At 40.2% G+C, this 21,667-nt stretch overlaps 1 protein-coding gene across 8 annotated transcripts in view; it reads left to right on the top strand.

Moving 5' to 3' along the window:
* Positions 1-10,897, top strand: part of DGKZ (diacylglycerol kinase zeta) — a 228,865-nt gene extending 217,968 nt beyond the window's left edge. For all 8 annotated transcript variants that reach the window (XM_070760425.1, XM_070760448.1, XM_070760442.1 and 5 more), the window contains 3 exons: positions 492-528; positions 1,554-1,653; positions 7,714-10,897. In XM_070760425.1, the coding sequence (XP_070616526.1) occupies positions 492-528; positions 1,554-1,653; positions 7,714-7,830 (254 nt within the window). In that variant the 3' untranslated portion in view covers positions 7,831-10,897. The remainder of the gene's footprint in view (positions 1-491; positions 529-1,553; positions 1,654-7,713) is intronic.
* Positions 10,898-21,667: the final 10,770 nt, after the last annotated feature.

Here is a 21,667-nt window from a genome sequence, read left to right as displayed (position 1 = left end):
GCTATTTTTCATTTTCCTTGTGAGTCTACAAACCTGAAAAGAAACAAAATATTTCAGAATGTAAATAATATAATCATTTATAACTGAGAAAAATATCAGGTATTTTTATCAAAAACTTCACCTGAAATAAAGAAAATGGCATTACTTTTTGACTTACCCACAGAGAAAATTGATCGCAGAAAAAGACCTCATGGTCCATCTAGTCTGCCCTTATACTATTTCCTGTATTTTACCTTAGGATGGATATATGTTTATCCCAGGCATATTTAAATTCAATTACTGTGGATTTATACTGTGGATCTCACAGATTTAGAATACTAAGTATTAGAAATGAATATTGTGCATTTCACAGAATGGTTTCAGTATTTATGAGAAATGCTTATCCTGCTTTCTCAATAGTGGGAAGAAAATAGATTCTCCATCTATAGGAGAAGGGGGAAATAGTGGCATGGAACATATCACGCGGATCTCTCTCTCTTTCTCTATTCCAGCTCCTGCGGAGATTTTGGATGTGGCAGAAGAAAATAAGTAAGTCCATTCTACACTATGGTGTCAGAAAATCACAAGGGAACTTGTATATTGCGGTTGTTGTTTTTTCAGTTGACCCAGCTCTTTATATATATGGGTGCATGTGTATTTATAGATTTATGGATTTGTTCATTTGTTCATTCAAATTTGTATGGCCACCCATCCCAACAATTGACTCTAGACTAGGGGTCATCAATCTTGGCAACGTTAAGACTTGTGGACTTCAACTCCTAGAATTGAACTATCCTTCCCCACATACAAGACTGTCTAGGCAGGGGTCTGCAATCTTGGCAACTTTAAAACTTGTGGACTTCAACTCCCAGAATTCCTCAGCAAAGCTGGCTGAGGAATTCTGGGAGTTGAAGTCCACAAGTTTTAAAGTTGCCAAGATTGCAGACCCCTGCCTAGATAGCCTTGTATGTGGGGAAGGATAGTTCAACCTTGCAGTCTGTCCTTCGGGATCATGGCTTTGAGAGCTGCCATACTGAATAGGTCTCTAAAACAACAACAAGTAGGTTACTATTTTTCCTCATCCCTGTCCTCCAGAATTCTAGGTTTCTCTACTGCTTAGTACTGACTTTGAAAGAGGATTTGTGTCTGTGGATCTATTTACAGAGTCAGTGGAAACGTTATGTTACTGCCAGTAAGCTGCACTTGTAGAAAAAGCGGGCAGCCTGTGGGTCACCAGAGAATCCTGTTGCAAGGGAATTACAGAAAACTCCAGAGTCAGCTGTTTCTGCATAACTTTCCTGATGTTACATTTGTAGCAAAAATAAAATTTTTAAAAACTGACTTGTTAGGAAGGACTTTCCCTCTTTGTTGTCTGTCCCTCAACCTTTCTTCCTAGCTGATGTAAGAACATGTCTTAACTAAAGGCTGTGCAAACATTAACATACAAGAACCCGTGAGTTACAGACTGGTTCCAGCCAGGGCTGCGTTGGAACTTTATGGATTTACCTTTTGCAACATAGCAGAGGAGGGTACGTACTTTTAATCCCAGTTCTCCATTTTGATCTTCCTGTTAGTGGCGAGACGAGTTTGCATCAGGCTGCAGCGCTTCGTCAGCGGACCATCTGCCATTACATAGTGGAGGCTGGAGCTTCACTGATGAAAACAGATTTGCAGGTAAGAATTTTTTTCTTCCCAAGGGAGCCTTGTGGGGCCTCTCTATGAATCTCCTGGGAGGAAACAGGGCCGGAAAAGGTGGGGAGAAGCCTCTGTGGGGCGTCTCTAGCAATCTCCTGGGAGGAAACAGGGCCGGAAAAGGCGGGGCGAAGCTTCTTTGGGGCCTCTCTATGAAACTCCTGGGAGGAAACAGGGCTGGAAAAGGTGGGGAGAAGCCTCCATGGGGCCTCTCTAGGATCTCATGACAGATAACGAGGCCGGAAAAGGTGGGGAGAAGCCTCCATGGGGCCTCTCTAGGAATCTCCTGGAAGGAAACAGGGCCTCCACCCTCCCCGTGGGTTCCCCAATCGCACACATTATTTGCTTTTACATTGATTCCTATGGAAAAAATTGCTTCTTCTTACAAACTTTTCTACTTAAGAACCTGGTCACGGAACAAATTAAGTTCGTAAGTAGAGGTACCACTGTATATGAAGTGGGAGTGACTTTTCTGTCTTCCGGTTGTGAGTTCAGAATGAATAACAAATCTTTTTATGTAGCAGAGTAGTGTATGCACAAGAAAGGATGGCTCCTATCCCGCTAGCTAATTAATTTTTCAGGCTGGGGAATTGTAAATATGCTGCTAACACACCGTTACGACACTTGAGAATTGTGTGAAATGTATAAACCAGACTCCACACGCACAGGCCCAAAGTCAGAACTGGAATTCATGTCAGATGAGAATTCTGGAAGCTGTAAATCCCGTCACCACTCGGGAGTTATACTAGATTGAGTAGATCAAATGGATCTTGAAAGGGTGCTGGCCAGAAAGGAAATGAATTATACTCAGTTAGGAAAAGTAGACCGTGTATTAGATGAAGATAAATCTGGCAGTGGTCTGCTGCATTTAAGATAACAGCTTGGCAAATGGTTTTGTCTGATCTCTTAAGCTGCCCAGGTTGCAGAGGTTTTCTTTCTCTAAATGTAAATCCAGAAGACCTCATTTCCCCCTTTTTCCAAACTTTGTTGCAAAATTGCGTCACTGTAACTTTTTCTGACTCTCAACAGCATTGTCAGGCAGTTGCTAAAATGTAATTCTTTTTAATATCAGAGAGCTGCAGAATCTTCAAAGTTGCAAAGTTTCTCGGGACCCAGGAGTTCATTTAGCTAGAATAGATCCTAATGGACTATAAAAGCATCGGAGCATTTTAAACAAGCAATACAATCTTTTGCCAACCCACATGTAGATTTTTATAGCCAGTTCCGGCAGCTCCTCGAACTTCTAACTTTTCAACAGTTGCTGGTGTTGGAGTTGGAATGGCCAACTATTTCAAATGAAAAAGGATCCATGTGAGGTTGCGCTATGAAAAATAGTTTGCAAAGTATGATCGTCCCCTTTTTCCCCCACAGTTGTAAATGCCCCGCATTGGTGCCTGCATTGAAGGGGGTTTGAGTTTGTTAAGCAAATCGCTGCAGTTAATAACCTAGTAACCTGGGTTGTTAATTTAATCTTGCTTCTCCATCGACTTTGCTTGTCAAGACGGTCGCGAAAGGGGTCACATGACCCGGGAACGCAGCAAAGGTCTTCAGTATGAGCCAATTGCCAAGCGGCTGAATCTGGTCGCGTCATTATGGGGAGGTCGTAACTATATGAAACAGTCATAAGTCACATTTTTCAGGGCTGTTGTGATTTTGAACAGCCGCTAAACCAACTGTTGTAGTTGTGGACTACCTGCAAAAGCCTTTCAAGGTCCCTTCTGTTGTGGTTGGCTCTGGCCCTGCTCCTGCCCCAAGGAATGTGGAGGTGGATGCAGGGGAAACATCAACATGTCATAGGCCTGTTTTATTGCTGACAGAGGCAGGTAGTGCAGTTTCCTCGGACGAAGAAGAAGGTGGGGATGACTTGGAAGAGGGGGGCTTGGCACACAGCCCAGGAAGCCAATCTCCATTATCTTCGGTCGATTCGGATGCGGAAGTCTTGGACCCATGCAGGCGCAGAGTTATGCATAGAAGAGACCAATTGAGGACATATTACAGGAGATAAGAGAGGCCACCTGTGTTTGGGTGGGGCTCTAGTAATACAAATAGCAGCGTGTTGGTTTGGCCGTTGTGGAAGATTATCTGATCGCAGTTCTTCAGGACCGTATTTTGCTGTTTTTCCGGACTTTGTTGATTTTTCACACCTTTGAAACCAAAGCAGAGCAAAGTGTGTGTGTCTCACTTTGTTGGAAGAAGGAGGGCTGTGACATTTCTTCACAGCTGCTAGCTAAGTACTTAAGGACTGATTAAGGGAATTGTACAGCCTACAAGGTTGTTTTGGGACGAGTGCTCTTTGCAATATAAAAAAGGGTGCTTTGTTTCTTTTGAATTTTGTGATAAGGAACATTGTTTTGAATTTTCAAACGTGTGTGTGTCTGAAATTTGTATCCTTGAATTTTCGGGAGGCTCATACCATAGAGCCCGACAGAACACCTTTCAACTCTTGCTGTGTAAATTCTGTAAATAAGGAGAGGAAAGTGAAGCTAAGAACTTCTCTCTCTATCTCATCTATCTCTACAGCCATGTAGCTCTATGTATCTGCGGATGCTTGTAAAGGAGGCACTGCATGTCTGTACCCCAGTATACTCCACTGAGATACAACAAGATACTCCCCATTTCTAAGAGGTCTGTAAGGGGCGTGCATAAGCGCTCCACTGTGCCTATGGTCCCTGTCCTAATGCCTTCATTTATCCATACTATTTTTGCTTATGCTTGTTATTGTTGTTGTTGTTATTATTATTATTATTATTATTAATTAGATTTGTATGCCGCCCCTCTCCGAAGACTCAGGGTGGCTAACAACAATATAAAAAGACAATGTAAACAAATCTAATATTAAAAACAATCTAAAAAACCCTAATCTTAAAAACCACTCATACATACAAGCATACCATGTATAAATTCTATAAGCCTAGGGGGAAGGGAAATTTCAATTCCCCCATGCCTGACGACAGAGGTGGGTTTTAAGGAGCTTGCGAAAGGCAAGGAGGGTGGGCAAGGAGGCAACTCTGATATCTGGGGGGAGCTGGTTCCAGAGGGTCGGGGCCGCCACAGAGAAGGCTCTTCTCCTGGGTCCCACCAAACGACATTGCTTAGTCGATGGGACCCGGAAAAGGCCAACTACTATTCTGTACATGTTTGACAAACAAAGAAATAAATAAATAAATAAATAAATCAAAACAAAATGAGCCCATATCTCTGAAAATCATTTTGATTAATTGGATTCCTTACTTCTTCCTTTCCTTCCTTCCTTTTTTTAGAATGTATCTTTATTTTTTAACCTCCACATCCATACATATGCATATTTTTTTTAAAAAAACAAAGAATCCATAACATATATAATTTCATAATTCTCTCTAACCTCTTACATTGCCATAACTACACCCCCATCATATTAATAATTTATCAGTCTGTGTTTCTAGTTTCCCTTCTCACTCTCCTCCCACTCTCTCTGTCTCTTCCATCTACCTTCCTTCCCTACTCTTCTTCCTTATTTCCTTCCTCTCGCCACTCCACATCTTCCTCTCTCCAACTTCTTCCTCTTTCACCTGCTAAACATTCCCTTGAGTGATTACTATTTCTAGTAACTCTTATATTGAACAGACTGATAATACATTACTAAATTCTTGTGGTGTCCCTCCCCTTTTAAAAATATTATTTAACGTATTATTTAACGTATTTATTATCCTTTAATTTTAGGTATACACTTTAAAATTAATGCTACTTATGTACTCTAGTTTTGTCATCTAGGTTATTCCATTTTTTATCACTCCTAAACTCATGATAATAATAATGATAATGATAATAATGATAATGATAATAATAGTAGTAATAATGATAATAATAGTAATAATAAATAATAATAATAATAATAATAATAATAATAATAATTTATTAGATTTGTATGCCACCGCTCTCCGGAGACTCGGAGCGGATGTCCAGCAAACCTGGAAAACAGGGAAATCAGGGAATTATCAGGGAAATTGGCAGTTCAGGGAATTATCAGGGAATTCATGAAAAAAAACAAAGAATAAATCAGGGGTGAAAAACAAACTGTATTAAAATGTTTAAAAGTCAGGGGAAAATTATGTTTAAAAAATGGATCATGCTGCCTGGCAGAGTCAAGCAAAAATGAGCATAACTGTGGCAACAATTTGCTTCCTCAGCTACCGATATTTCTCCATGGCTTAGCCGTTTGGTATGACGTCATCTACGGCCGCGCATTGACTAGATTGCAAGTTACAGGGAAATGTCAGGGAATTTCAAAATGCTTTCCCCTTGGACACCCTGTAAACTTTTACTTTTATAGTCCCTCCATTTCTATATTTCCTCCCTCCCTTTGTTTGCTTGCTTGCTTGTTTGCTTTCTGCTAGGCGCTGAGGGCCACAGTGGGAGATTTGTTCTCTCCCACTTTCAGTACAAGCGGCAGCTGGCCAGGTTTCCTCGGCCTTTCTCAGCAGTATGTTTGTTCAGTGCTGGTGAAGTGTGGGGGTTGTGAATGAGTGGGAGGGAGAGTTTGTGCTATGGGGGGAAGAAAGAGGAGTCATGGCTGAAAACTGTTAACAGATTTAGTTTTTATGGAGTGCAGGAGTTCATTAGTGGACACAGTCCAGATGGCTGCAGTACGTTCGTGATATATGAGCTTCCCTGGGGATTCAGGAGGACTAGTAAGGCTGTGAGGATGATATTACAGGGCCCTCCCCAGGCATATATCTCACCCAGCCAGGACCCCCACGCCCCTCCTTGCTTTCTCAGAGTGAGTAGACAAGCTATGAAGTTAAGAAACACAAGCTTATGTCAAAATTGTCTCACTTTCCTTGTTTACACTCTTGCAGTGTCAGGATATGGAAACGCAAGCTCCCCCTCCTAATATCCAGTAAGGGGAATGGAGTGGGTATACAAAACAGGCCTTTGAGGACTTATTTAGCTGTCAGTTGCTATTCTTCCAGAAATCCCAAAGCTTCTTATCCACGCAGGCTTTTTCCCACATCACTTGAAGCAATACTAGAATCTGTGTATATACAGTACCTACAGCCCTACATTTGGGACCCTTTTCTTTTCAGGGCTGCATGTGAATACAGATACTTAGGATAACTAGTAGGTGCATCTAAATACAGTGGTACCTCGTGATACGAACATTTCGAGATACGAACCCGGGGTTCGAAAATTTTTTGCCTCTTCTTATGAACTTTTTCCGACTTACGAACCCACCGCAGATCGTAAAATGGCGCTCCGCTGGCCGCCGCCGCCCGGCTGTCACCTTTTAAAACAGCCAGGGGGCTTCTCCGCGTTCTCCCGAACCCGAACTTTTGCCAAACTTTTTGGGTTCGGGTTCGGGAGGCCGCCGAGAAGTGCCGCCGCCCGCCTGTCATCTTCTGAAACAGCCGGGGGGCTTCTTGGCGTTCTCCCAAATGCCGAACCCGGAAGTTCGGCAAAGGTTCGGGTTCCGGAGGCCGCTGAGAAGCGCCTGGCTGTTTCAGAAGGTTACAGCCGGGCGGCGGCGCCCGGCGGAGCACCGTTTTTACAATCAGCGGTGGCATTTTCGGCCGATCTGGAGGCTGAAACAGAGGGGGGGAATCCCAATAGGGAATTCCATGGGCGGAGCTTTGACGTCACGAAGACGTCCTTCCTAGTGGGCCGAAACGTGGCGACGCCCAGCAGAGTGCCATTTTGCGTTCAATAAATTTAATTTTAAATAATTTAATTAATTTTTAAAAAATTAATTTAATTTAAAAAATAATTTAAAATAAAATAAATTTTAATTTAATCAATTTTTAAATGATTTATATTTAAAATATAAATATGATTTACAAATCTATGGTTTTTTTAAGAATACATTTTCCACATTCGTACCAAATTCCTTTGTTTTGAAATCCTAGATGAGACTGTTAACCCCTCAAATTGCCAACCATTAGATGGGTCAAACATTTCATGGATCACCACTGAGTTGAGGAGTTCAGAAACGAACAGGGGAGTGAAATTCTGTGGTACCAAAGAGTTTTTGCGCTCCAGCTTATTATCTTTTGTTTCATCTTCTCACAGGGAGACACACCGAAGCACAGAGCTGAGAAGGCAAACGATCCCGACCTGGCTGCCTACCTCGAAAATCGACAGCACTATCAGATGATCCAGCGGGAAGATCAGGAAACAGCCGTGTAGTACTCAGCCTGCCTTCATCATTTCCTGGGCAGGGCAGAGAAGCCGGGTAGCACGGGAAGGCTGGCTAGCCTTATCTTGAATGTCCATCACACAGAGGATCCAGAGTTTTCTGTTTGGGCTAGGCCACGGTGCTGTTATTTATTCATGTAGTGGGTATTGAACAATGCTGACTGCCACATCCCTCGCTGCCATCACATTCCATGGATACCTCTCCCTGATATTTCATTCCTATCCGCTTCCAAGTTCTCTTGACCCTCATCACTGCTGCTCTCAAAGCAGGGAAAATACTCCCTTCTAGCTATCGGTGGAGCTCCGTTTCAGGTCTCTGCCCCACCCTTGTGCAACCTTTTGTTATCTCCCTAAAGGCAGCATCTGCAACCCCTTTTAGATCCTCTGAAGCTTCAGCCCACCGATTCTGCTGATTTCCCAGCAGTGGCTATTGTCTTTCTCAATAGTTTCAACAGCAGCAATGCCGTCGTCGTGGTATATTCTATACTGGAAATTTTGCTAGCACAATTTTTGAGAAGGCGTACAGAAGAGACCCATGTTTATTTGCTGTAGCCCTTTCTTGTTATTCCGGCACCGGTAGTATTCAATTACTTGTGTAAACTCTGGGTGACAGTCACATTGGCAAGCAATCCAAGTATGCAAAGCAAGCGATGGACTTGGTTTGCATCCTCTCAGCACAATATATCCCTCTTCCTCCCTTTCTTATATTCCCTTTACTATGTTGACCCTGTATTGCAAGTCCCATGCTGTAAAGGGCGTTTATATATCTTGCAAAAACAGGGAACACCAGGTCAAATTCCACTCCTTCCAATTTAAGCTGCTGCAAGCTGAGTTTTGAGACTGCCGCACTAAATGTTTTGAGCAAAGTGCCTCCTCTCCAGGTTTCTTCCCCATCTTCTCTCTCTCTTTCTGTTCTCATATATTATCCTTTTCTGCTTTTTACATTCACCGATTTAGGAAATAGCAGCCAGTTGTAAGCATATTCGAAATATGTTTAGAAAGCTTGAGGTTTGCTGTAAAGGGGAGAGAAATGTCATCCGAAAAGGCCATTGGTACTTGTCATACCTAAGGACAAAGCATTATCAGTATGGAAATTATCTTCTTGTATTAAGGAGATAGGAGTAACTATAAAAAGCATCAATATAAAAGGAACTATTCCTATCAGCTAGCGTTAATGGCACATTTTTATCCAGGGACTTGTACTGACGGTAGTAGTAGTAATTAATGGAAAAGTTCCTGAACAGCCATCTGATTTCTTGCCTTAAAAAAATGGTCCTTGGAGTTGGTTGCTAGACTCATACATAAGCACAGGATACCCATATCAGTTTATAATATTTTGGTGCACAGACTTAACAATGTGTAAGTCATGTGGGAACAATTGCAGGCAGATCCTAATTATTATCCTGAGCCACTACCTTTCCATTTTGGGGGGGGGGGGGGGGGGGCTCTAAAACAAAACAACCCAAAAGTTCCCAATATTTAATGTTCAGAGAATGATATATAATCAACCTGTGTGTAGATTGAATTGATACCCAACTAATTCGCTAAAATAGAGACTATGTGAAATCCAGCTGTCGTGCAGTTGAGTTTACAAGCATATAAACATGCTGTTCTACCTGAACAGTTCAGGTTAAATAATTTGAATGCTCTACTTGGTCAAGAAGAGTGGACTGAAACCGGACCAAAGGTGGTTTTTAATATATATACTGTATATATCTTCAGTGTGGGCAAGAATTTTTAAATCTCATTGAGACGATGGGCACTGTTCTAAAACTGATGAAAAATGGGTGGCTTTCTGAGGACACTGGACCACAAATATAAGGACCCATAGAAGAAATTTGTGTCCACAAAATATATTTAAATTGGGGCATCTTAAAAGAGCAGGAGAAACAAACTGCTGGTGAAATCGGTAATCAAAACTTACCACGGATTATTTTCCATAGATGCAAGAGTTTGAATTTAGAAAGAATGTGCGTTAAAATCATGATTCCCCCCAATTTTATGAGGCTCAATGAGATTAGACTCAAGAATTTCCTAACATATCACTCGGATAAGTAAGAATGTCCTACATCTGACAGCTTGCCTCCTTCAAGGCTGAGCTTCCCTACCTTCTGTACCTAATGCTTTTAAGATTGAGATGCTAAATATCTCTGATAGCGCCTGAAAAGATGCCCAAGTGTCCATTTGAACCCAACCAAGGAGCTGTTTTTTCCCCATCTGGTTGTATCTCTGTCCTTTATATGTGGCACTAAGCAAAGGATAATACACCAAAGCAGACTGTGCTGTGAGGACAGGTCTCCAGGCAAGATGTGAAATGTTCTAAATCAGGGAAGACTTGTCATCTCTTTGACATCGCCCCTCCTTTCCTCTCCAGAGATGTGGTAGAACAGCCAAAACATTTGGGCACCTGAGGGTGGCGCTGGCTCACAGCTGCACCATATCAAGCCTAACTGGTTGGATCAGCTAGACCTTTGGCCTTGTACAGCCCACTCCACTGCCGTACCAATAATAGCGACTCCCCATCCTGCATGACATGGCTCTATTGTAGGTCAACTGAAGAGAATGCCTCATTGCTTTGCTCTAAACTAGGAGGACTCGTGCCCTGGATTTTTAAAATTGCAAACATTCCTCTATATTCAAGCTGGCTCCCTAAATGTTTTATAGCCCCATTGGTCTGCTATCTTCCCTTCCTCCCTTTTATATGTCTTCTTAAACTTTGTACAGGTAGTTCAAAAGCACACTGTTTCCTCATCTCTAAATGTTTGTTTGTGCATGTGTGTGTCCTAAGCTGAGTTGCTGTGCAATTCAAACCTTGGCTTGTTCTACTCCAAGGGGGAAGGAGTGTGTTTGAAGAGTGTTTTTCCCCCTGTGCAATACCTGATTCCCATTTCCTAGATTCGGACTAGTAGGACACTTTTGGTTTGATTGGTTTGGTTTGGTTTGGTTTGGTTTTTTTTTTAATGTAAACTACATTGGAAGCGTGTGCTTCTGACTTTCTCTTCGACAGTTTAAATGTTTTGTTGAGTTTTGCCATTAAAATAGAAGGATGAACATTTTACTTACCCTCTCTTATTTTTTTTCCAAAGCACACCCCATTCTCATACATGGAGTTTAACATTTTAAAATATTCTTTATTTCTTTAAAAAGGAGTAGCTAGCCCCATTTTGCAATTCCTATGTGTTGGGAATGATTTTTAAGCATAGAAGAAAACCACTTAAAGAACTTGCTGCCCTTCTACTCAATTTTTGTCTTCACAAAAGATGGATGAAATGGGCCCTTAGCAGATATTTTACCCTTTTGGGGGGGCTAATGTTTCAAATAGTATAAAAAGAAAACAAAAAGTGACATGATAATGACTTTTTTCCCCTCTTCCATTCGAACACCAGTGCTAAATTTCAGGTACTGATAGCTAGCAGTTCCAACAAATAATCCCAACATTAAAATGCATGCGTGCTTGGTTATTTAATATACTGAATAATAGAATCTCAAGACTTCCTGGAGGAAAAAGAGTCATCTTCAGGTGTTTCAGGAAATGCAACTGTGTCAGTACATCTTTGGAAATTAATATATAGTGATATGGAGTTTTGTACTAACTCAACAGAGGCAAGGCTGTTTTGTGATCTTCAGGTAGGGCTGGGGTTCTGAAGATCAGTCATATAAAACAATGAACTGGATTTCAAGAACTGGGAATGGAAAACCTTTTCAGGTGAAATATCTCCCCCCAGTCATAAAGAGAGATTTTATAACACCATTTATTTAAGCAGACTCAGAAGTGCAGGTTTACAACCTCTGCTCATTTTCTGCCCTAAAATCCTCATTCATATGAATAATCATGTATAATTATTCAAATCAGATTTTCAGATTTTCTTTAAATAACTCTGGTATATATACACACATCTCTCTATCTCTCTCATCTGACCCAGCAATCTGTTTGGATTCATCTATATACATAAAAGCCAAACACCACTCACGCATCACCATTCACGGAGAGGGGCAAAATACAAATCTAAATAATAATAATAATAATAATAATAATAATAATAATAATAATAATAATAATATCATCACGAAAGCTCCAGAACCATAAAGCCTGCAAGCTTGAAACTTGGCACATATGTTCTCCTTGGCTCCTAGGTGCTCGCTAAGAAAGGGTTTTTCGAAATGACCATCAGATCATTAGTATTTCTTATATTATTATTAACACGCTTTGATGCTAAGAAGTTAGACATTGTACATCCCCTCCCCACCTGAAAAGAACTTTGTTCCAACTGCCAGTTGCCTTATATTAACATACTGCTGCTAAGGAGTTAGACATTCTACATAAATTTTCAAAGTTTAAGTGTCAATGTATCAAGCCCAATCACATAGTTTCATAGGGAAGCATGGGCATCCAGCTACTAGTTTTTAAATTATTTCTTTGCCACCTGATTTGGAGTGCCAGAATGGCTTTTGAAATGCCCTCTATACTCAAACTGATGAAAGAGAAGGAATAAATGTTCCAAGATTTGTTTTTCTATGATCAAGAATACATTTTTAAAATAACCTTTAAAAGCTTCAATCTTGTTGATAACTCTGGAATATCTCTGCTTGCATCCAATATTTACACCCTATACATACAAATCCTAACCATTTTTTAAAAATAAATCATGTGTGGTTCAGTAGGACTTATTTCCCTATAAATTTACTTCAGATTACAACTGCAATTCGACACTCGAAACTGAGGGAGTGGAGGTCAAATCTCTGTTTAACTGAGATGATTGGTTCTGTGCCTAGAGTAGAAACTCCCTGTAAGCTATAACATCAATTTTATTTTGGCGTGGGTGCAGGCCTCAAAAAGAGCCTTGCATTCATAAACCAGACTTTCCTTTTCATTCATCACAGACTTAATACTTGTTCATAATATCTCTTGGAATTTTTAATCAGCAATGTCCCATTTGGAAACCCTAAAGCAGAGGTCTTCAAACTTGGCTGGAGAATTCTGGGAGTTGAAGTCCATCCGTCTTAAAGTTGCCAAGTTTGGGGACCCCTGCCCTAAAGCAACCCTTTTTGGCATACTAAAGAATTGGTGGCTTCAAAGTTGAGGCCTGCTTTTAATTCTATGCTATTCCGCTTTCACTTGCTGACTCATAATAGGGAAGGGAGTGATACATCATTTCCTCTTGATTTTCCTCTTTGTAGGCAGATAAATATCCCTATGCAAATGAATACTCCGAAGAAAAACTCCTGATGTTAATTTGAGGCGTCCCTTTAAAGCAGCGTGCTAGACGTGGCTATCTCATCAAAAGGGTTGCTATTCCATCGCTGTGCATTCTGTCTTAAAAGTTTGATCAAATACAGATGCTGTGACTTTAAAGATCTGCCACCCTCCCCCTTTCCCCTTCTCCAGTCTTGCGCTCAGTTTAAATTATGCCTGGGGGCTGGGGGGGATTCTTCAGTGCTAGAAAGTTTGCACAGGCTACTGACCTTACATATGGTTAGAATAGAACAGACTTCTTTACTGGCCAAGTGTGATTGGACACACAAGGAATTCCTCTTTGGTGCATATGCTCTCGGTGTACATAAAAGAAAAGATACATTTGTCAAGAATTAAGAGGTGCAACATTTAATGATTGTCATAGGGTACAAATAAGCAATCGGGAAACTATTAATATAAATTGTCAGGATACAAGCAATAAGTTACAGTCAAAAGTGGGAGGAGATAATGATGAGAAGACTAATAGTAATAGTAATATAGCCTTAGTGAATAGTTTGACAGTGGTGAGGGAATCATTTGTTTAGCAGAGTGATGGCGTTCTGGAAAAAAAACTCAATAGACATTTTAGAATGTGCCATTGCATTAATACAGTAATCCCTCGCTACTTCATGGTTCATCTTTCATGGATTCGCTACTTCACAAGTTTTCAAAGGGGCTTAAATCCATTTAAAAATTTAAATCTATTAAAAATTCATAAAATTCTTCTACAGTACTACTGTACTCTATTAAAGAAACTGGTAGGATATCACATGTAGTTCCAACTGAGAAACATTATAGAATGACTGTTTAATGCAAAGGGTGGGTTTTAAAAGTCCAAATACTCATTAAATGCATAAAAAAATATATTTCCTCTACTTCACGGAAATTCGTTTTTCACGGGTGGTCTTGGAACGCATCCCCCACGAAAAACGAGGGATCTTTGTACACAATCAGCAATCCAGGGAAGCTGAAAGCACATATTTTTCATTGATATTTTGTTCAGCCTTCATGATGTTACAATGTGTATAACACTGTTGGTGTCAAGAAACAATCCTATTTGGAAAAAAAATATTGGCTCCTAAAGAACAGATGGAAGTTGGTGCTCATTTACTAACTAGTAAGGGCTTGCAGAAATGTCCATGTAGTTTGTTGCTAGTACACACAAGAAGAAGGCTGGATTTGTTCTTCCCTAGGACCTGGAAATGCATGCGCTAGGAATTTCTTAGATGTCTTTTACAACTTCAGTACTTCAGGTAGTACCTTTTCCTGTATTCTTCGCTTGCTTTGATAGTGACTGACCCCTAAATCAGTTCCATCAAACTTCCAGGGGCTTCTAATGAATAGATTTATCATAGTAAATCTTTCTATAATCTTTCATAATGGCTCCCTTCCACTCATTAGGGAAGGAAGCCATTATGAACAAAATTGAAATGCAAGCCTATTTAAACAGAAATCAAGCTTCGAATTCTTGCACCTTTTTCTCCCACATAACAGCTAAAAGCCATTTTGGTTGGAATGGAGCAAAAAATCAATCATTTCTGTTGGTTTCTAGTTAGGATAACAGGCCGATTTGGTATTGGGTTGTTTGCCTGTGGCTATGAGAACTTGCTTTCCAGGCATCCCTTCGTATTGGGAAGGGTCTTCTTTCACATTCCCAGAGAACCCCAGTGGTAGCACTGCGTGCCTGGTCCACTGAGGAGTGATGGTTTCTGAATGGAGTTCAACTCTGCTATATTCTGGACGGGCACAAAGCCAGTGCCGTCATTCAATTCTTCCAAACTCTCCAGGTCTCACTGGATTCTTTCTCCATTGCTTACATTGCTCTCAAAGCCTCTAAACTCCTGCCTCCTGCTGATATGCTAATCAACTTATGCACAGGATTCAGGGGATTCATTCCCAAAGTGAACCCAGTGGGAAATTATTACTTTTGACTAGAATGTTTTGACTAGAATGAATAAACAGGTATAGTCCAGGAATGAAGCCCAGCAGGTTCTGACAGGTTCTGGAGAACTGGTAGTGGAAATTTTGAATAGTTCAGAGAACTGGCAGCAGAAATGTTGAGTTGTTTGGAGAACCAGCAAATGCCACATTTGGCTGGCCCCAGGGTAGGGTGGGAAAGGAGATTTTGCAGTAATCTTCCCCTGCCACACCCACCAAGCCACGCCACCAAAACCAGTAGTAAAAAAAGTTGGGTTTCACCACTGATATACTCCAAGGAGTAGGAAGAAGTCTTAAGCCATACTATCTAGCCAGAACCAAAGAAGTTCCATCTTTGGTAACCAAGTACAGTGTTCCCTTGATTTTCGCGGGGGATGCGTTCTGAGATCGCCTGCAAAAGTCAAATTTCTGTGAAGTAGAGATGCGGAAGTAAATACACCATTTTTGGCTATGGACAGTATCACAAGCCTTCCCTTAACACTTTAAACCCCTAAATTACCATTTCCCATTCCCTTAACAACCATTTACTCACCATTAATACTGGTACCCACCATTGAATAAGACACTTAGTGATCCTGATATTTATAAACATAATTATTCATTAACAATAATTATTTTGTTGTTATTTATTTGCAAAAATTATTAGTTTGGCGATGACATATGACGTCATCAGGTGGGAAAAACCATGGTATAGGGAAAAAACCGCGAAGTATTTCTTTATTAATATTTTTTGAAAAACCGTGGTATAGGCTATTCACGAAGTTCGAACCCGTGAAAATCGAGGGAACACTGTATACATGGAACTCGGCATCTCATGATTTACTGCAAGCAACATCATCATAAAGGAAACTAAACCACCGTTCAACTACAGGCAAAGAATGGAAGAGTGCATCATGTGCTATGAGTGAACTAAATACTGTAATACTAAGGGGGAAACCACTTTAAGCTAGCGAAGACGTCCAAATTGCCTTCTCTGTGGTCAATTTACTGGGAGGGTGGAATTCTCATAGGATGATAGCAAGCATTCTCTAGGGAAACTGTATCAGTCTTCAAAAATGACATTGCGTCTCTAAGGCTTACCGCAGGGTTTGTGAAATTGTGCCAGAGAGACTTTTGAGGTTTAGGGCAAAACTGAGGGTGGTGGTGAATAAATTAGTATTGAAGGGAAAGAGATGGAACCACCCAAGCCAAGCTAATCAGCACAGAAAGGCAACTTGCCAGCGGCTTTATTTAAGGCTGGAAAAGTTACTGTAAACGAATGGCACAATAGGCTTGAGAGAGAAACAAAGATCAGAGCTCTCCCTTTTCATATCCAGGATACAGAAACCCAAGCTCACTATAATTATTGCACTGAAGGAATGGCACATCTGTACAGATGTTATTTAAAGTTAATGTGCATCCTATTTGCTTTAAACTTTGCAAGATTAAACTTCAGACTGACCCCCCCCCCCACCAAAGCCTTAGGTCTATCTACCATTCTAGCAGAGCCAAAAAAAAGTATCCTATTTCAACATTCCTGTCATCAGTCCTGAATGTCTCTTCTTTCACACAATGAAGCTATAAAGGTGGTTTTCCCAAGTCTTGAAACACTTTCCAGTGTTTCTTTTTCATAATGATAAAATTACCTTTTATCATCCTGGATATCTTTAAAGGATATATCACTTTCCTAGTTTGGGGTAGGTGGGGGAATGGATGGAACTACCCTTCAGTTTCTAAAGATACACAATGGGCTTACTAAAAGAGGCAATGCAATTACAGGCGGTAGCAGTAGAGATGTGGTTTCCAAATCAGGACAATAGTTCCACTCTGTTCTGCATGGTTCAGACTCCACCTTAGTTATTATGTCCAATTCTGGGCACATTTATGACAAGGTGAACTAGGACAGCTGCAAAGCAGAGGAACAACAAGGCTTGAGGGAGAAGAAACTAAAACTTAGCAAAAGTGATACAACTGGATATGTTAATCATTCAGAAAGATAACAACTGTGGGGAGTTTAGATAGATAGGTAGGTAGGTAGGTGTTGTGATTCAGCCTGAGGCTCCTCAGGGACCGGCTGGAGCTCTGCCGGATCCATGCCCAGAGGAGGAGGACAGTGACCAGGAGGGGGAGGACCAGGCAGACGGGGGAGAGGAACGTCAGGAGGAGGAGGAGGGAGAGCAGCCTGAGACCCCGTGGGGGGCCTCTCCCCAGCTAGTAGCCTGGATTCATTGGATGAAGACGCACAGGCTATAATAGACATGAGGCAGAGACGTGCAGCTCAAAGAAGGGGCTAATTAGAAAGATATTTCCATCCCTGAATTGGCAACAGCTGGGTTTGGGTGTGGTTCTCCTCAGCAGGGTTGAAAAGGCAGGCCCGCCCTTACAGTCTCGTGGAGAGTTATCAATTGGGAGTCCTGTGACCTTGCTTCGATTCTTGGCGTCTCTGATCTTGGCTTGTGGCCTAGAAGCCTGGAAGACTTGGGGGAGGCGTGGGTTTTATTATCTCCAGAGTTGTTTTTGCCAGCAAGAATCCTGTTTTATTGCCTGGCCTTCGTGAAACCTCTGTGAAACTGCATCGTGTTCCTGTCTGTAAGAACAGTTTTTGTTACCTGTGTTTGCTTTCCAGTATATAAACTGCCTTTGCTTTTTACCAGTGTGTCTGGATACTCTTTTTGGTTGGTGTTGGCGTCTGGGGGGATCCAGACAGAACAGTAGGTAGGTAGGTAGGTAGGTACCTACCTACCTATCGTCTATCTATCTATCTATCTATCTAGGTAGGTAGATAGATAGATAGATAGATAGATAGATAGATAGATAGATAGATAGATAGTAGATAGATGATAGATAGATAGATAGATGATAGATAGATAGATAGATGATAGATAGATAGATATATAGATGATAGATAGATAGATAGATAGATGATAGATAGATAGATAGATAGCGAGATAGCTAGATAGATAGATAGATAGATAGATAGATAGATAGATAGATAGATAGATAGTAGATAGATGATAGATAGATAGATAGATAGATGATAGATAGATAGATATATAGATGATAGATAGATAGATGATAGATAGATAGATGATAGATAGATAGATAGATAGATAGATAGATAGATAGATAGATAGATAGATAGATAGATAGATAGATAGATAGATAGATAAACTATGAGAAGTAAAAATATCCACTTCACTGGACATATTCAAATTGAGTTAACTTTACTTTGGAGTCCTATACCTAGTAGGGAGTTGGACTTGATTAGCCTAGATGCTTCTTTCTAAACATACAATTGAAAAGTTCAAAAGTTAAATTTTCAACATTTGCGGAAGCCCTGAAGATGAGAACAAAAAATCATACATAAATTAGAACATTTACATACTTCATTCAGAAGTAAACAGTCTTGGTCCTAACACTCTCCCTTCTGATGCTAAGGTTCTTTGGTCTAACCTAACAAAAGGTCTGCCAATAGAATTGTGCGTGGTTCAGATCAATCCTTTTCAAGGTTTTTTTTATCCTGGAGGAACCTTTGTAATCATTTTCAAATCAGGGAAACTTCTGAATAAAATGGAAAAAAATACCGTATTCACAATGCAATGTACTTCTAACCTGCATAATCCACACTTGACAATGTTTATAACAATGGCAAAACTCCAATTACTAGTATTGTTTGATGTGCAAGGATGAAAATACAAACAGTGTTTTATTCATCTCAACATCTTGCAGGACCCAGAGGCTCCACAGAAACCTAGTTAAAACCAACTTGGCTATAATGTACAGTGATTAGGAATCCTTTCCATCTTCCCACATTAGATTATTCAGCCCACAGTATATTGATTCAATTAGTGTTTCCCAACCTTGTGAACTTTAAGTTGTGTGGACTTCAACTTCCAGAATTCCCCAGGAGAAATTTGATAATTTTGTGCTATTTATGATGTTTGGTTTTCATTGCAAGAGTAATGATCTAAAGCAGTGTTTCCCAATCTTGGCAACTTGAAGATATTTGGACTTCAACTCCCAGAATTCCCCAGCCAGCATTTGCTGGCTGGGGAATTCTGGGAGTTGAAGTCCAGATATCTTCAAGTTGCCAAGGTTGGGAAACACTGACCTAAAGGATGTGAAAATGCTCTCTCTCTGTCTCTCTGTCTCTCTGTCTCTCTCTCTCTCTCTCACACACACACACACACACACACCCAAAAACCCACAACCTCATTATCCATTCTCTCATTTTGTCATCCAATTGTTTTCCCTTGGGTTTGTGCTGAGCTTGGAAATTACCCACTCCTACATGATCATACTGCTTTAACACACTCATTGTTAAAGTGTGCTATATAAAAACTTTCTCAGGGATCTAGTATGTCCTATTCTAAAGCTACTTCTTGTTTTGATGATGCCAATCTTACAAGCATAGAGAGAGGAAAATGAAAAAGAATCATCCTCAAGTGGGATATAATGGTGGGAAATTCTCTTGGTAATATTGTTTATGGCCCAAAGACCCAAAGGTAGGTAACAATTTTCATCAGTGACCTAAATTGCTGTGGACAAAATTCAGCCTTTTAAATGCTTCTCATTTTAAGTCTCTGAAAACAAATAGCTTCTAAAACATGGCTGGTCTTTATAACTGAGTGTTTATGTTTTAAGCTGAATCCAGCACAAAATAAAGTTGGATGTGATATTTGAATTGTCAGCATTTTATACAATTTTTATGGGGGCTTAATTATTGAAAAAACATTTACCAATTCCCACTTATGTATATTGAATAGTAGAGGGTGTTTTTTTAAAAGGCTTGTAATTATGAAGGCTGAGGATGAGCTGAAGTTTTATATACAACTGAATCGAAGGACTTTTGATGTGTGTATGGACATACCTAATGAGCATACATGCACAGGCACAATTATTATTATTATTATTACTATTATTATTATTAATTGGATTTGTATGCCGCCCCTCTCCACAGACTCAGAATCACTGAGCTGAAGAAATGGGAAGATTAGCACTATGAGAATTAAAAACAGATACGGCTTGACAAAACATTTCCAGTGTGAAGCATCTCATACTTTTTAATCGTTTTAGCCTTTCCTGGCACAACCTTACAGAGTAGAATGTAGATGATGGGGAAAAATGATCTCATTTCTCACCATTAAACCATTTCTGTGGTATGACATGATTCCTGTCCTGGAAGCTAAGCAGGAGAATGAGATCCATTATTCCCCTCAAGGCCAGAGGGGAAAAAAAGGATCATTCCCCCAAATCTTACACTGGTCAGTGAAATAAAAAAAGACAGAAAGAAGCAAGACAGTAATCATGATTTCCATCAGATCAATTTTAAAAAAACCAATTAAAAGCATCATGCTTCCAGTGTTCCACTCAATTTTCCTTAGTTTTATGATGAAAAGAAAGAAAGAAAGGGTATTTGTAGAATGGGTCGATTATTAGTATAGGATTGGAAAAATATAAATTCAGATCACTAAATAAGTTATTTTTAGAAAATTTCTATCCACTTAATGTATACAGAATGTGTCAAATTCTGTAGACAGAAGTTCTGGTATGGTCCAAATGTTTGAAAGACTAAACCCGTGATACTAAACACTTGTTGGAAGTGTTACAAAACTCTATATTGTTTTTGCTTTAGCAGAATAACATACCGGTAGTTACCCATCTGCAAAAACAAATCAGTTTTAAAAAATCATTCATCCCAGCAAAACAAATAACATCTGGAAAGGAACTGTCTTAGCCACTCTCTAAAGCAGTGGTTCTCAACCTGGGGATTGGGACCCCTTTGGGGGTCAAACAACTATTTCACACAGGTTGCCTAAGTCCCTCTGACCTTCCTGCCAATCAGTTTAAAACTCTGTTGGGAGAATTGGTGCTAGACTTAAGGTTGGGGGTCACCACAACATGAGGAACTATATTAAGGGGCATTAGAGTTGAGAACCACTGCTGTAAAGGAAGGACTAGAATTCTCAATTTTTCTTGAAAACTCAAGAAACAGGAAGTCTAATGAAACCACTTTTTGTTTGCCATTTACAAAGTTTGTTTGTTATTTACAAAGTTGTAGAAGTTGCGGTTGGATTTTGTGCACAGAACGTTTTCCTCTTGTTTGCTGTGATAGTTGGAGCATTCCATCTTTATTTGGTGGCATATATTTTTGTAGCAGTTTTTTGAAGTTAGCTACATAGCCTGCTTTGTTGGTCATCAGAGGGATTTTATTGATATGGGTAGTTTGTTTTTCTTGGTTGTGGTGGTTATCAGTGGTACATGTAGTCTGATAGTTCGACTTCGAGCACGAAGATGTTATAGAAGACATCGGCAGTGTTGCAGCCAGAGAGTAGAGTTTGCCAGTCAAGAGTTGAGAGATTGGCGTCTATAAGTTCATAACTGGCTTTTTTAAAGTGTCCCATTATTGCAATGGTGTAGACTGAGGCTAAAGTCTATCATGTTAAGTGAGATACTGAAGTGACCAATTATGTAACTATGTAAAACTAAAGTTAAGTCCACTGCAATTGTTAAGTGAATCACCCATATCATTAAGTGGGACAGCACATGAGCAGACTGTAATTTTACTGGCAGTTTCTCTATTAACCAGGGGAGACATGATAGCAGTATTTCAATATTTGAGAGGCTGCCACAGAGAGGAGGGGGTCAGGCTGTTTTCCAAAGCACCAGAAAGCCAGC

Source organism: Erythrolamprus reginae, chromosome 1 (genome assembly GCF_031021105.1).
Source record: "Erythrolamprus reginae isolate rEryReg1 chromosome 1, rEryReg1.hap1, whole genome shotgun sequence".
In the NCBI taxonomy this organism is placed as follows: Eukaryota; Metazoa; Chordata; class Lepidosauria; order Squamata; family Dipsadidae; genus Erythrolamprus; species Erythrolamprus reginae.
The sequence above is the reverse complement of the archived record's forward strand: the minus strand, read 5'-3'. Positions and strand labels throughout refer to the sequence as shown.